We start from the raw sequence: 16891 nt of genomic DNA on the forward strand, positions 1-16891 counted from the left end.
TTCAGGGTCACGTGATCCAACCGTGGGTGTGTTTGGTGAAGGGGGATGTGGGCACATCATGGCCGGCGTGTCCCTGATTTCATTTCTGGTGAAATATTCTGGTTTGCTGTAAGGCTCTGCTTCAGGCTGAGCAGCACAGGATACGGTTGCAACACACATTGCCTAATTTCATTTCATTTCTTAATTCCGTGTTGTCCCTCAATACTGTTCTCTCCTCTGTGTGGTCTCAGACAGTCCTCGTATTCGGTTTGCTTCACTCCTGCCCTGTTACGTGATTGTCATGCTTAACATGTGAGTTTCCAACAATAGAAGATGAGTCTTCAGTTCAAGCCTGACATCCTGGATTCTGGGTTTTAATGGTGAAAGGAAATGGCATCTTACTAATTTAGATGATCATCATTTATCCTGGAAAAATAATCACTCCAAGTGACTCTATTAAAAAAGGCTCTCAGTAAAGCTAGAACATTTCACTATTCATCACTGATTTTTAAGAAAATAAGAACAAACTTGAGTTGGGATGGGTCCCGGTATCGGTTCTGACATAAACGGTAGTAACCAGACCGAAAAGCAGCGCACATTTCGGTGCTTTTTTCCCCCCTGAGATGTCAGACACTTTAGATTCTAGCCAATCATTTTACCTTTGCGAGCGTAGTAGGCGGGCCCAGGTACGAACGTTCTTTTAGAGCAGAGCTACAGATTAAAAATGACCAAGGCGAAGCGGTCAAAGTCTGGCTGTACTTCACAACAAAAGATGCAAACTCAGCAGCAACAAGTGCTTTAAGCTGATACTGTGATACTGTCAAAGGAGGTAACTCCTCAAATCCGATGAAACACCTGGCGACGCATAGCGTTTTGTTAAAAGCCAAGAAATGAACCGTATTTGGTAGCTTGCTGCGAGACCTCACACCGAGCACATCTACTGCGGGTGTGGTGCCTGTTATTGGACCTGGAGTTAGAACATCCCCCAAAAACATGAAGAGGAGAGTCCTGGCCCCTAGCCCTGCCAGTGTAGCAGAAATGATGAGGATGATGATGCAGCAGCAGCCGTTCTTCTCTGCGTGAGTAGCTTCATGTTGTTCGTGTGTAATTTACGTTGAGTAGGCTAACCACGTTATTACATTAATGCATGTAAGGTGAACTAGCAAACATCATCATAGCTACATGCGGCTGTCCTCTTGTTTGATGGCAGATACTCCCTTCACCCTGGCCAAAAAGGCTAAAATGACTAGAGCAGGGCGATATGGCCAAAAATATTTATCACGATATATATTTGAAAATTTGCAATAACGATATAACTGACGATATAATTGATGCGTGACAAAATACAACTCCACAACATTACTAGCGCAAAAAGACAACCTATCATTTATTTTCACTTAAACAAGAAGCTGGTTTTTATGTACATTAAAGCTTTATAAAAATGCAACAGTGCAAATGCAAATTCCTTGCTGAAAGTTTAACCAAAAGGCATTTCCAGTAGAAATGGGCTGACATATCCTGAGCATAACCATGTATAATATCCACTGAAGTTAAAAAGAGGTGCTTTGCAACATTAAACTGCAGTGTGCAGTACGTATTTTTCGGACCATAAGGTGCACGGGATTATAAGGCACATTAGCAGTCAGATAAATCAAACTTTATTAAACTCATTCTTCTTGCTTCCTCCACTTCTGTACCATTGATTCATTAATGTTGAATTCTCTGGCAGCTGCTCTATTCCCATGTTGCTGCAGTATATTAATGACTAACCTCGTATTGTGGATGGATTATCTCAGTTGTTCTCCTGACTGAAGATTGGTCCTTTTACAGCATCCTGCCATGCGATTGCATTTGTCTCTAACCATGAGGAACCTTAACGTTAACTTTTATAAGTGGAAAAGTGTTAGTGTTCGTCCTTCAGCTTCACTGTTTATGTTATGCTAACATAGCTGTGTCGCTAGCGATCACGTAGCACATGATTATATACCAGCTAGCCCAACTTCAGTAACCCTACAAACGTCACTGCTGTTTAGTTTCCTGTCTTCATTTATGTTGGAAGTGATAGCAGAGCTGTACGTTTGATTTTTTTCAGAAATCTCTCAGTCAGAACATGCTATATCATGCTTAGGTAACTAGCGAAACTAGCGAGCTAACTTCCGCTAGCTTCCTGCTAGCTTCTAACTCCGTTAAATGTAATACATTTTGTTTTCATGGATGCCTGGAAGTTAAACTTCATAGTTACACCTGGTAAAGCAGCAACGCTGATCGTTTTTATTAAAGATGAAAGAATTTAGACAGTTTTTAACTCTCAGTGATGCTGCAGTTTTCGTTTGACCTGAAGTATACGGAGTTTAGGACCCAGATTACTCCCAGATTTAAGGGCATCTTAGTCCGACGGCCGCTTGCATGTTCTGCAAAAAAATGTGCTTTGTCGTGTATCTGACAGACAAACACCAAACCAGTTCCACATCACTGAAGTTGCACCATTTTTACAAACCAATTCTGGTTCATCTGTTTCACTCAACAATCGGCCATGTGCGTATGAAAACAAAGGCACTGCGCATGCGTGTTTTACTCATATTCTATCGCGATATTTCATTTTCCTATCGTTGCCTAACATTATACCGGTATTACCATGAACGGTATAATATGGCCCAGCCCTAAAAATGACCAAAGAAAAAGTGGGAAACAGCTGAACATGAGAGGTTTAGGACAAAGTTTGTGTTCTCCATTCTTTAAGCACCGGCACCGTTTCAAAAGTACCGGTTTGGCACTGGTATCGGATAAAACCTAAACGATACCCATCCCTAAACTTGAGTCTGTAGCCAGGATGACAAACAGAGCTCCAAACATTCCTTTAATCTCAGCTATTAATGAATTCATGAAACCTCTTGATATCAATCTTTTGTGATACACCGTCATATTTACATTATTTGTACAGTACCAATGATTTGCTTTGGTAGCTGCTCAAATTTCACTGCTTATATGTTTAAACTTAATTGATTAAAGTGGTTGTTTTCTTTTGGATCTTTTATTAGAATAGGCTCTTATAATGATTTTCTTGTGAAAGGTGACTTTAGATCAGAGTGGAGGAACTTGCAGCAGCGACAGTTTTGTGTACAGGATGTTGATGATCAGATAAGACGACAGGAAACGTATGCAGGGACGTGAAAGCAGCGCTTTAAGAGTTTTAAAATGATGAGTAACGTTGAAGAATTTATATAAATACAAGTCAATGAGTCAAGGACATAATTAGGATCATGTTTTTGATTAAAGAGTCCCAAACATGATAAGTTAGGGAGGTGCAGGAAAAGGTGTTTTGTTTCCTTTGCAGAAGATCTCGGCGACCACAGGGGGGTGAGGATGATGGAGGCCTGAGGCCTGATGGACCACAAGAGAGGGACCCAGAAAAACCTAATCTTACGCATGGAGTGTTCTCGAGTGGGAGCTGGCATTTTATTATTGGACCACTTAGATGACATGAGGTTGTTGTCTGATTTGCTGAGCCAGAGGATGGGTGTCAAAGAAATGGAACAAGTAAAGTGTAGTGACCCTCTTTTTAGCAAAAGAGGGTCAAAAGGGGAAGTGTGGAGATCAGGGAAATTATTTTACTGCTATTGTTAATAATCATCATCATTACCATTGCACTAATAATATAATCTACAGTATTGATATTGCATTCAGAGGTTTAAACAGTGTGTGTCTTTCAGACAGACTAAGTGGCAGGCTGACAGGAAGTTGCAGGTTTGCAGAGTGTGCCTATTGCAGAACTGAAACCGAAAGCAGAGTCTAAATGCAGGTTGACAGGAAACAGCTGCCATGAAGATAGAGACAATGTTCCTTTTCAAACTGTGTTAAAAGTCATTGTGGTTTTGAATTGACGTATGCATATATTGTATCTGATGACGCATGAGATACAAGCCCTGATGGTATGAAATATCTGTTTATGCTTTGATTAAGTCGGAGATCAGCCCTGTCTGCGAACGGAGCTGGTCTTCCCACGCGTGTATTTCATTAAAATCAATTGTCTGACCAAGCTCTTGTTGGACCATGGTTGTTTGTACTCTCCTTCCTCAATATTTGAACCTTAACAAGGGCAACCTGCACGTGGCGAATAAAGCCTTGATTGATTGATTGATTGATTGATTGATTGATTGATTGATTGATTGATTGATTGATTGATTGATACCAAAATTAGGGGGAATTTACGACTGTGCGCTATGTGCTTCGAATATTGTGTGTGGTTTTTGTTTTATACAGTTGTCAGTCAGGCCTCTAACTATGAAACAAATTACACTCCAAAAGACCCCGGGCTTCTGAAAAGATGACCCGGGCTTAAACCTAGCATTTATTTTACATTATACATTTACATTATTACATTATTATACATTTATTTTTATTTCAGGCTTTATCAGAGCTCAAGTTCCTCCTCCTGTGACCCCCATATCCACAGGGAGAGTGGTCACCTCTAACGGCCTCAGTGTTCATCGCCTGAGCTGTGGTAAGATGGAAAATAGTGTCCAAGAATTCACTGCAGATCAAATTCAGACTCTCAGGCTAAATTCAACAAACTTAACAAGTATTGGATGAACTGTTTATAGTTTACAGCCTTTTTATGCACAGCTGCTTATTTTCAGTTTAAATTGTATTTTCCTGATCAACAAACCAACAGTGCATTTATTCTTTAAAAAAGCTCTGAGGATGTTGGACTGTGTATAAAAGTTCAGAAACATTTGATGTAGATTAGAAACAAAAACACTGACTTAAAGTTTCCTCCTTGATCAGAGTTAATGTAATATCCACTGTGGTGGTGTACAGAGGTACAATCCTCATTATTTATGGATCTGCAGCATCTGAGTCTGAAACTGAAGCCTGAAACCTGGATTATTGCATGTTGTGTTGAGTTGTTCCTTTTCTCTCATACTGTGTCTGTATAACAGTGGGTGGAATGATCATTGTGAGGTCAGCTGAGTACAGATGTGGAGGTGAAGTAACCTGCTCTCACGGTGACGCTGTGAACAACGTGAGGAACAGGTGAGCACTGTGGGATGGTAGAAGTGAGCCTTTGATTCAAAAGAAGAAACAAACTAAAACCTGTTGAACAGCTTTACTCAAACTAACAGGAAGTAAATGATTACCTGAAAGTAACTTGTTTCATATCTTTGAGCTGAAAACCAGCTGTTTCTGTCTCCCTGCAGCTGTGATGGAAAAACCGAGTGTGACATAAAGTCAAACATTACTTATGATCCTGGAGTCTGCAAATACCTGGAGACCACCTACGACTGCTTCCCACGTAACGACTCTGTTAAACCTGTGATTAGAAATGACTGATGAACCCAATCTGTACATGAATGATTACAGTTTCTATGGGATCTGTGTCTGTTTCAGGCCGCAATGTAACATGTGAAGCATCTCAGGCAAACCTTCAGTGTGGTGAGAACACAGCTTCTATGTCTTTGTACGTTTCCTGCAGTAAAAATATCACCATGGTTACAGTTTGACTCTATGAACTCTTCCTCAGATGAAGGACAGGTTATAGTCGTCTCCTGGGCGAATTATGGTCGCCGTGACACGACCACGTGCCCTGGCAAATATACTATCGAAAATCTCTACAATGTTAACTGCTCCTGGTCAGGAAGCACGAACTATGTAACTACCAGGTACAGATGCTGACTCTGATTCTTCAGCTCTCCATCTTCTCTCAGATGATGCAGTGAATTTTTGCTGATTCACCTTTGACCTGCGTTCACAGGTGCAATGGGACAAACAACTGTACTGTTGATGCAAATATCTCAGAAGACCCGTGTTATGGCATTTATAAGTACCTGGAGGTGTTTTACACTTGTAAGGGTAAGTAACTCAAATAATAAACTTCTAAAGAAAATCTTTTAGGGTCGGTACATTCAGACTTGTTTTTGAAGTGAATGAAAATGAAAATTCTTCATCATTTTTAAAAGATGAACCTTTCTGTGCTGAAAAGAATCAACAGAAAAATCATCAGTCACGAAGATTTCGTCAGTTTGTTTTAGATCCTGAGTGAACACCTCGTGATTTTATCATCAAATAAATACAAATATTATAAAATAATGATAAAATAAAAATAAAACCAGTCAAAGTGACATTTAAAATTAAAATCAGCTGACATTTAAAAACAGAATTCAAAAAGTGTTTACAAAGTCATTTGAATGAACAAAAGGTACTTTTATTCGTACTTCGTACTTTCGTAATATTTCCTCTGAATGCGAGACGATTGGCAACTCTACTAACTAACCTTATGAACAAAATAAAGTTCACTATCAGTAACATCATAGCACCCACCCAGCTGTATAGAAACCCCGTCATGCTAGCTAGTACACAGTACGAGTTATTGTAACTGACTGTAAAAAGTCAGCACAGCTAAAATAAACTCCACCTAAACTTGGTTTATATCTGACCCAGATACACTGCAGGTCATAACTTCTTACCTGAAGTTCAGTTCACCTGACACTCAGACCGGCGGCCTCCTCGGGTCTCTCCTCCTCCTGCCTCCCCTTCCCTCATCCACCTGGTGGAAGCTCTGCCACAGCCACCACCAAACAACTGAGTTATTTTTACAAATCTGCCAATCCACCAGCTTTCATTGTTTATACTGTTACAACAAAAAAACAAACAAAAAAAACCACCCATCGGCCCATAAAAACGAAAAATCCCCATCGGGCATACCGGATGGCCAGTCCAGCTCTGATTGTAGGGTAGCAAACATCGTCGGAAAACACGTTTTCAACACTGCAGGTTACCTGGTGTAATGCTTTACTGAAACATGGTCTGACTCCTATCTAACTATATAAAGAGTAACTGAAGGTTAAGCCAGGCGCTCACACCTCCGCTCTGCTGCGTCTCAGCCACCATCTCTCTGGCAGAAAGGGCGCTAGAGCAGAGCAGGGGAGAGGCGAGCTGGAACAAACCATTTCTTTTGGGGGGGGGGATCTATACGTTTGTCTTTAGAATATTACGTCTCAACCAAGTACTGTATGGTTTTTCTATTTTTAGTAGTGTGTCACACAAACAGCAAATATTGTCAAAAAAAGTAAGACATCTTTGGGGTGCTTTGATTCCTTTGGGCTATATATGAGCTAAAAACGCCCGTGTTTAAAACTAAATATGTTCCCTAAAACGGTGACAGCGCTACAGACCCATGACAGCCTTACCCAGTCAGCCAGTAGCTATGACCAGCACTACTTGTGCAGTTAATAAGAGGACAGGTAATGTTTGTCGCATTGTTACGCTCATTTGTTTCAATTCGTCAGTTGCCACAAGACAACTGACCAACGTGTACGTAATAAGCTAATACTCCTGGGTGCTATAGAGTACAGTGTACGCTGTTCACCATACTTCATGGTTTTGCTGCATCAGTCTGCCTCTCTGAGTTAATTTGTAGTTTCTCCTACAGCTCTGGACCGCCCAGGTCTGATGCAAGCCAGATCCTTTTATTTAGTAAAAATGGGATTAATAGTTAAACATTATTGTTGAGGGGCACAGACAGGACTCCGCACGCACACAAACATTACAAACAAAAGGGCACTTTGGGCACCCATCAGGAAAGGGGGGGTGCTCAAGCCCCTCCCGCCCCCCCTCTGCACGTGCCTGGTGAAAGGGGACAATCTGGGGATCCGTGGGTCCAAGGGGAAACTCACACGTCCATATAGTGGGGAAGTCACACAACTGTCACACAGGAGAGGAAAATTACTCACAGTCTGAAAAACAAGCACAAATTCACGGAGCTGAGAGAATCACTAACGTGTCTCGCACAATCGTCCAGTGACCAGAAGCACAGCGTCCCGGCCTTAAATGGTGGGAAGATAATGGCAGCTTAATTGCGAACAGGTGTGTGGGCCAAGGGTGGGAGCCCACAGTGAGCTCCGCCCAGGCAGAGCGGTGAGGAGAGAGTGAGAGAGAAACAATACACATGTAGCCTTGCGGGGCCGGCTGGGTAGACACGGGGACGTGACATGTTCACTCCGTCAGCTGTTGAACACCTGCTGCTGATTTAAGAAACACGCCCATGTTAACTGGTGACAGTCACAGTTTAACGTTTTCAGCTGTGTGCGCCCTGTAAAGTAACACCATCAGGATGTTCTACATTTAATGACGCACATCGATGGATTGGTGCAGGCGTATCTCAATAAGTTCTGCTCAAATAACTGGATTATGGATTCCTCATAACCAGGTGTGTTATGAGGAATGTTGTCACAGTTTATTTATAATGTGTTGTTATAAGCTGATTAAAAAACAGAGCCATCCAGTTACTATGTTACAGCGCCACTGTCAGGGTTCCTGGGCCGCTGACCCAGCGTTTTCAGTTTGGACTTTTGTCAGTGTTTAGTTTTCATGTTGGTTTCCTGTTTTATTGTGTTAGCCTTTTGTCTGTGTGTACTTTGTTCATTTCTACTTCCCAGTTTCTCATTAGTTAGTTCAGCTGTGTTCTTACCGGTTTCTAATCATCCTCATCATCCAGTCGGTTTCCCTGAGTTCCTGGTATTGTTCTCACCTATTCTGCGTGTGGGCTTCCGTGCTGGCTCTTTAACTGGCCAGCATGTCGTGGAGTGGGTGGGAGGTGTCGTCCAACATCGTCCTTCTCTTGGACAACATCCACGTCTCAGACACCACCTTAAGGGAGTCCGGCTCCATCCCCACAACATTACTGGCCTTGCAGATCAGTTTATTTAGTCTGTTAGCATCTGTGAACCTCAACCTGTTGTCCCAGCATGCAAGAGCATAGAGGACAGGACTGGCCACAACAGACTGATAGAAAATCCTGAGCACTGTCCAAAACACGCTAAAAGACGCAGAAAATACAGATATCTCTGGCCTTACTGTAGAGTACCCAGTCTAGTTTATTTAATGTGTACTGTTAAGGTTCAAATATTGAGGAAGGAGAGTACAAACCACCAGGTCCAGAAGATTTTGGTCAAACAATTGATTTTAATGAATACACGCGTGGGAAGACCAGTCTGTACACAGACAGGGATTGATCTCCGACTTAATCAAAGCATACACAGATTTTTATAGCATCAGGGTTTGAATTAATGACGCCCCTTCATACGTCACAGACAGACACAGACATACGTCAAATCAAAACCACAATAACTTTTAACACGGTTTAAAAGAACATTATCTCTGTCTCGTCTGGAACACGATAACCTAATATAATAATAATAACCTAACTGAAACTACATGTACTATGTTGAATAAATGTATTAATCAAGAACCTCTACTAAAAGCTTAGTAAAAGAACATAAAAGTATAAAAGACAATTTGAATACCCTAGTTATTCACATAGCCTCGTCTAACCTGCTCCTCAGAATAACCTGCGCTTAGATTCTGCTTTCGGTTTCAGTTCTGCAAACGCTCTGCAAGCCTGCAGTTTCCTGTCACTCTGACTCTGTACAGGGTGCACTCAAAATCAACAGAATCAGCACATACACACTTAAGATTATAACAAGCATTCAAAAGCATTTAAGATTATAGATTCAACTCAACAATTCAAAGTGGTTATGGGTTTAAAGTGGCTCAGGTGCAATGAGAAGAAAGAGGGAGAGAGAGTGGTGTGGCTTTGGACTGTAGGCTGACTACAGTTAAGTCAGTCGGGGGGTGAGCGTTAGCTGCAGTGTCAAATCTGTAGAAGAACAAATTCAACCTGTTGGCCCTCAGCTCTGCTTTTGAATGGCGTGAGTCCAGTGACGCTTTTCAGGACTTTTCAAGCTCCTTAGACTACCGTGACCTGGGTGACTGAGAACCTACAAAGACATATCTTCATGCCACTCCAGAGCTTTCTCATGTTGTTCTGCTGGAGTTCCCACTCCAGCTTTCTCCTGCAACTGTCCATAGCCTCTCTGATCGTGCCCTTCAATAAAAACGAAACCCTTTCCACCTCCTCTCTGTGGCCCTCTTTTTATCGTTGAGGAGAGCTGTGATGTTCTTTCACCCACGGCTTGTTATCCGAATAACAATGTATAGTCCGAGCTGAGATAATGGAGTCTGAGCAGATGGTTATGTAATCACTGATACACTCAGTGTCCTGTGGGGCTCACAACGTATCTGCCTGTTGCCTCATAACAAGTTCTCTCTCAGCTGGTAAAACAGACGACATACTGTGTGAAAGTTGGAAGTATAGCATTCAAAGTGATGTAGTGGAAGTCATCCAAGGTGGCTATGAAGGCATAGAGTGCTGAGTCTGTAACCAGGTATCGCAGAAGGAATAATGTCAAATGAACCTCATCAGCTTAAATTCAAATAGACTCAGTAGTGGAACACGGCTAGGTATTTTCTTTGTCTTTTGAGGAATTATTAATCTGATTATCGACCTTCTACCTTTACAATTATTTTGCAGCTCCTTCCTGCCCTGCTGGTTGGACTTGGTTTGGAGGTCGCCGTTTCCTCTTTAAAAGCAGCATGAAGACCTGGACTGATGCTGAGGTACATCAGAAATAACAGCAGCTGTCGCTGCATCACTGATGACATAAAGACTTTCTGTCTTTGACTGATTTTAAATGCATTCTCACACTTTTCATCTTCTGTGCACCTCATCTTCCTCCTCAGTGTTCCTGTCAGACACTCGGTGGAAATCTGGCCTCATTCCACAGCACAGCTGAGTACACCTTCATCAGAAAGCTCATTTACACAGCAGCAGGGTCGTATCCAACAGCTTGGGTTGGAGGCAACGACAGAGAGACTGTAAGTGTTTCACAGATAAAGAGGATGAGCTGCAGCTGTTTCTGATATTTCATATGTTTCTCTTCATATTCATCAGTTTGATTCAAAGGTCAACATGTGACAGACTGATTAATCAGGACTTTGTTCCTGGAGACAGATGTTGCTGTTGACTTGACTTTTCTTTTCATTTTTTACCTGCACAAACAAAATGAACCTTCGTTGTGTTCGAGTGGTGTAAGAGGTCTCATGTCTGCACTCTCAGCATAGATGCATCAAAGTACATCAGAACAAACTGAACTTTATTCTTCCAGGAAACTGTGTGGAAGTGGAGTGATGGTTCCCAGTTTGACTTCACAAACTGGGCCAAAGAACAACCAAACAACTCTGGAGGAGGAGAAGATTGTATGGAGATAAACTTTAATGGTACAAACTGAAAGTGGGCCTGTTGATGAAATGTGTTTGGTTTTTATATTGACTGAAGTCATGTGATCTTAGGTCTTTATAAGAACTGTGTTTGTTCTTTTTACATTAGAGAAGAAGAAAACATTTACTGCACAGACCTCTGATTTTATTTCTTTGTTTTGATTCTTTACAGGACGAGATTATGTCAACGACTCAGGATGTAACTCACAGAGAGGGTTTGTTTGTGTCAGAGGTCCATAACTGCTCCTTCGTGTCCTGACACGTCTGACATGATGATGTCACAGCCTCACTGCTGATGTCACTTCCAGCAGGATGTCAAGCCTCGATGACATCACTGCTGGATTCTGTTGATAAATATGATTTCATATCACAATAAACAGGAAAATAAATTCAATAAAATTTAAAGGAACTGAAATGTTGACCTGAAAGTGAGTCATTCATGCTTCAAATCATCATCTGATCATTTTAATAAACCTCAAAATGCTTTCTGTCTCCCTGCAGCTGTGATGGAAAAATAGGTGTGACATAAATATACCATCAGTGTCATGTTTCGGCTGTGTACAGGCAGGAGAAAGACCCAAACGCAAAACTCACGACAACGAAATGAAACTCAAAAAGCTGCTTTATTGCAGAATGGCATGGAAAACTAAACTGAAACGCAAGGAAACACAGCCATGAGGGAGACTACAACACTGACAAAGAGAAACACAGAGCTCAAATACACAAAGGGATAACGAGGGAACGAGACACAGAAGGAGAGCACAGCTGGGAGTAATCAGGCTGGACGAGACAAGGGAAGCAAAACTAGAAACACTGACATGAGACACGGACCTTCAAAGTAAAACAGGAAACACACTGACTGAACTCTAGACATGTAAACTTAACAGCAACTGGGGAGACAGAACATAGGAACCTGAAACATGGTACAAAAACGTCACAGTAGACATAACATGGAACACAGGGAAGCCATATTACAAAGCCAAAGAGCTAAGCCTATGATAACCATAACTCAGACCTAGGGAAACAAGAAACAGTACAACAAAGGACTCAAAACATAAACCATAATATAAAAACACGAGATCTCTTCAAAATAAAATAGGAAACATAATGAGACGCAGACATGAAACACATGAAGAGCAGGGGAGACTTAACATGGGTTGGAAACACAAGGGGTAACTAATAAGCAAATGAACATAGGAGACCTAATGAGCTTAAACATACTATAAACATCAAAATGAACTAAAACTCAAAACACTGGGTCATAAGACCCAGGACCGTGACAATCAGTACTTCTGATCCTGGGATCTCATCACCTGATGCTGATAACGCAGTTATGTTTAAATCTGAAGAAAAGAATAAGCTTAATCGTATTTGTGTAAAATTATATATTTATCTTTTTTTTGCAACTTTACCAGCTTTACTTATAAAGCACTTTAACACAAAACCAGAGATCACAAAGTGCTGCACATATACAAACAACAACAACAAATGAAATGATTAAATAAAATAATACAACATGTTAAAAAGTCCTATTGAGTCAGCCCCTTACAAGAGCAAATAAATGTGTCTTAAGAAGAGTTTTAAACTCAGAAAGAGAAGAGGCCTGTCTTACATGCACGCTCACGTCTGCATCTACTGACTGAAACCAGCCCACTGAGGAACAATGGGCTGGGGGGTCAGTTCCTTAATCTTAATTATGCAAATTCTCATGACCACTGATCAATAAGCATGAGTCCCATTCACAGAGAGCTGAGGAATGGCTGCAATCACAGCATGTAAGATGGTGACAGATGTACCCTTAGGCCCCTCCTCCATTCAGAGATGGTCTTTCCCTTTTCACGTAAATGGCCTCCTTGACTCCGCCCTCAAACCAGCGTTCCTCCCTGTCCAGGATGTGAACATCATAGCCAGTGGTGTAATGTGATTATTTTGTTCCAGTTAAAAGACGCGCTGCAGCAGTTTGCACCACCTGCAGACATCTAATGGATGCATCACTAACCCCACAGTAAAGTGCGTTACAGTAATCCAGCCTAGATGTAACAAAGGCAGGATTACAGTCTCAAAAAGCTGCTTTGATAAGATGGGCTTTATTTTGGCTGTCACAGATGAAAGAAGCTTGATGTCAGGTTTATATAGTGGATTGTCATTTATGCTTAGAAATATCTTCTCATATATGCTCAGAGTTTTATAATCAATGTCATGTTGGTCATGCACACCCACACCCTGGGGGGTTGAAGAGTTGAAGTCAAACTGTCAACACAAATAAGTTTATTGACAAAAGTTGGAAAGATGAAGAGAATAAATGTGTCATTGAAATCTGCTGTTTAGAAAGAGTTTCCAAAGAATCCAGGTGTGAATGAAAGCAGCAGCTTTCTCCTGTTTGCTTTTCATTTCTGTTTCATGTTTTGAGGTGAATTCAACTTGATATCAAACACACAGTCTGACACTGAGCTTTCTTTCTGTCTCTTTCAGTGCTGGCAGCAACCTGTTCACTCATCACTTCAGGTAAATGCTGTTTTACTGCTTCTTATATTTCTCAGCCTTGCTGTTAACTTTATACTTCCATCATGCTAATCATGCTAATGCCTCGTTACTCCCTGGTGTATTTAAGCCCTGTGTTTTCCTCTGTCTGTTGTTGTCTTACACCCTCTGTGTTTCCAGCCATTTTCTAGTCGCGGTTCCTGGTTTGCTCCCCTCTTGTCTTTTTAGTGCTCGTTTATTTTGAGTTATTGCCATGTTTATAAAAATTACATTTTCATTTGGAAAAATGTTTAACATGTGGTCATTTTTCATACATGTATTATGAAATACGCAACAACTACATACTAGTTTGTTTGTTTTTTTAGACTTAGACTACCAGTGGCTCAAGAGTTGGCAGTTTGTATTGTAATCGGAAGGTTGCCGGTTCGAGCCCCGGCACCGACAGTCTCGGTTGCCTACTGGTGGTGGTCAGAGGTGGCGCCAGTGTCCGGCAGCCTCGCCTCTGTCAGTGCGCCCCAGGGTGGCTGTGGCTACAATGTAGCATCACCAGTGTGTGAATGGGTGGATGACTGGATATGTAAAGCGCTTTGGGGTCCTTAGGGACGAGTAAAGTGCTATATAAATACAGGCCATTTATAATGTTAAGTACAATTTTGATTGCGTTCCGTTTACAATATTAAGTAAATGGAACAACATTTTGGATTACCTGACCGTCTATATTTCAGTTACATGACCAAGCATGTCAGTGTTACTTACTCAATTTTTTCACGTTTGTGTAAAACTACAGTTATTTATTTCAGCTTAATATGTTTAAGCTTTAGTTATTCAATTGATTAAGTATATTGAACAGATTTGACTGGTTTCCAATCTACTCAATATTTTTAAGTGTAAAAGTGTTGCCTCAAACATTTTAAGTAAATGTCAGTTTTAGTTTTTGGAGTGCGCATCCACATTTTTATCGATATCTGCAGGTCAGGCATTGCATCCAATCACAGTTTAAAGACTTGCAACTCTTCTGTCAGAGCATGGCCTCTATGAAATACTCAAGAGCCAATCTGATTCCATGTAAAAACTGTACACTTTCTTGGTGATTCTATGGTGGTGTATACTGCTGGGATTAGGCAGGCTTGGGAGAAAGAGTTGGGGAGGAAGGTGCCTGAATGTATGTGGAGTAAGTGTCTGTCTAAAATCCATTCTTGCTCTATAAACAGCAGTTAATTCAATTTAAAACCCTCCACCGGTTACACTATTCTAAGGTCAGACTGCACAAGATTTATCCTTTATCTTCCCAATGTGTGACAGGTGCAGATTGGCAGAAGCTACGTTGTTCCATGCCTTTTGGTCTTGTCCCTCATTAACAGACGTTGGTCTAAGATATTTGACTGGTCTTCCGAGGGATAAATGAAGCCCCTACAGCGTGAACCTGAACTTGTCATTTTTGGATGTTCTCAGACATCAGAGCTACTCCCGGTTACAGTGCAGTGGCCGTTAGAATTAGGTTTGATTGCCGCCAACAGGCTAATCCTGAGGGGATGGAAGTCGCCCACTCCTCCTTCCTTTCAGTTAAGGGTAAAAGATATGATGTCCATAATACAAATGGAAAAGTTCAGCAAAGACTCAAAGGATTCTCCTCTGAATGTGTGGAACCTCTTCTTGGAACAATTTGCGAAGGCCAGATTTGTAAACTCTCATCGACTCCAGCATTTGGTTTTCTACCCTGTGGTGTTTTGTGAAGTGCATGTTTGTCAGGGTCTGGGTGGGTACCTGCAGGTCTCCAACAGCGGCCCCTCCTCCTTAGGCGGAGTTCGGTTGCTCCTCCCTGGCTGACCACCTGTGAGCAATTATTCCGGCAGTATATCAGACCTGCGCTCTCAACCATTCATCGCCTGAGTATCTGCTATCTCCATGTTAGTCAAGTGGAGCATCATAACTCTGTCCAGAATCCGTGGATTTACTTACTTGTTCTTCTTGTTCTCAGAGGTAGCACCTGGAGTGGAGGTCTTGTCTCCCTCACTCCCGCCTTCCTGGACCTGGGCCGCTTGCTGCTGATACGACGTGGCCTGCCGGCCCACCACTCACTTGCCTGCCTCCCCACGTCTCAACCACTTCCGGGCCTTCCGCCCCACCTGTCCCCTCCACCTGAAACCCAGTAAGGCAACTCAAATCAACTGTGGAGGATCGTTGATTGTCTGCTGGATCCCACTGACCGTGATCTCCTCTTATTCCAGTGCCCCGGCCCCTACCTAGTCCTGTTTCCACCTCCCCGCTGCCTCTGCTGTTCAGCCGTCTCCTAGAGGTGTCTAGGTCACCCTCCGTTATCTTAGATTATCCTACGCGCCACTAGTGCGGTGGCGTCGTTTTGTTTTTTTGCTTGTGTTTGCCTGTGGGCGGAAATAAATCCTTTGTTCCCTTATCGTCTCGCTTCCGGGTTGGTTTCTGCACCTGTGTCCATCTCTGTTCCCTGGTGCCGCTGGGCCGTGACAATGTTTATTTGAATGAATTGTTTTTCCTGTAATGCATCTGAGCCTGTTTGTTTTTGTTTTATATTTTGATAATCTAAAATAAAATGATCAAAAAAAGAACACAACACTTTGTGGTGTTGCACACATCTTGTTCACAGTTTGCTGACTATCCTGCTTTGTTTCTGTCAGAGAACTGAAGCCAAGTGGCCTCATTTTATTTACTGATCTTTTGTTTTTTGTTTTTTGAAATTGTACTTTTACAATGACCAATATTGTTTTATCATTGAAGCCTACAAAGGGTAACTGTCATGGTCCTGGGTCGTTTAAGTTCCCTGTGTTTTCTGTCATATTTTGCATTATGTTGAGGACTCCAGGTTTCCTAGGTTGTTCTGTACAGTGTTGTTGCCTTCTGTGTCTCCCACTGTGTGGCTGTCTATATAGTGATGTGAGTTACTGTGCTTTGCTCCCACTCCTTGTGTTCCATGATTTCCTCTTCCCTTCATGTTCTCCCTCTCTCTCTCCAGGCTGTCTCACTGCACTTCCTGCAGTTGTGTGTCCTCCCCGTGCTGTCAAGTGTAATTGTCCTCAGCTGTGTTCCTTGTGTGCTTCAACTTCCTCATTACCTGCTGTGTATTTATGTCAGAGTCTCCCTCTGCTCCATGTCGCATCGTCCCTCATGCTGTGTGTTTCTTTGTTAAGGTTAGTTTATATTTTCCAGTTTACTTTAGTTCTGTATCATTTCCGTGTGTCAGCAATGAAGCTGCATTTTGAGTTATTCCCGTGTGTTGTGAGTTCTGCACTTTGGGTCCTCTTCCTGCCTGCACACAGCCGAAACATGACAGTAACAGGACAAG

At 42.0% G+C, this 16891-nt stretch overlaps 1 protein-coding gene across 1 annotated transcript; it reads left to right on the forward strand.

The window, feature by feature from the left end:
* Positions 1–969: 969 nt before the first annotated feature.
* On the forward strand, positions 970–11503 carry LOC112436631 (L-rhamnose-binding lectin CSL2-like). The gene is made up of 11 exons (XM_024806366.2): positions 970–1058; positions 4385–4480; positions 4920–5013; positions 5178–5272; positions 5368–5412; positions 5501–5639; positions 5732–5829; positions 10349–10434; positions 10558–10692; positions 10983–11094; positions 11267–11503. The coding sequence occupies exons 3-11, from the start codon at positions 4928–4930 to the stop codon at positions 11332–11334; spliced, it is 864 nt and encodes a 287-aa protein (XP_024662134.2). The 5' UTR covers positions 970–1058; positions 4385–4480; positions 4920–4927; the 3' UTR covers positions 11335–11503.
* The last annotated feature ends 5388 nt before the right edge of the window (positions 11504–16891 follow it).

The sequence above is a fragment of the Maylandia zebra genome, linkage group LG20, assembly GCF_041146795.1.
Source record: "Maylandia zebra isolate NMK-2024a linkage group LG20, Mzebra_GT3a, whole genome shotgun sequence".
Lineage (NCBI taxonomy): Eukaryota > Metazoa > Chordata > Actinopteri > Cichliformes > Cichlidae > Maylandia > Maylandia zebra.

Bases quoted from the DNA above. Each gene is read 5' to 3' on its own strand.
- LOC112436631 (XM_024806366.2), top strand. From the start codon at position 4,928: ATGATCATTGTGAGGTCAGCTGAGTACAGATGTGGAGGTGAAGTAACC. The intron at 10,435-10,557 runs GTACATCAGAAA...CTTCCTCCTCAG, and splicing joins AGACCTGGACTGATGCTGAG to TGTTCCTGTCAGACACTCGG. The intron at 10,693-10,982 runs GTAAGTGTTTCA...TTATTCTTCCAG, and splicing joins GAGGCAACGACAGAGAGACT to GAAACTGTGTGGAAGTGGAG.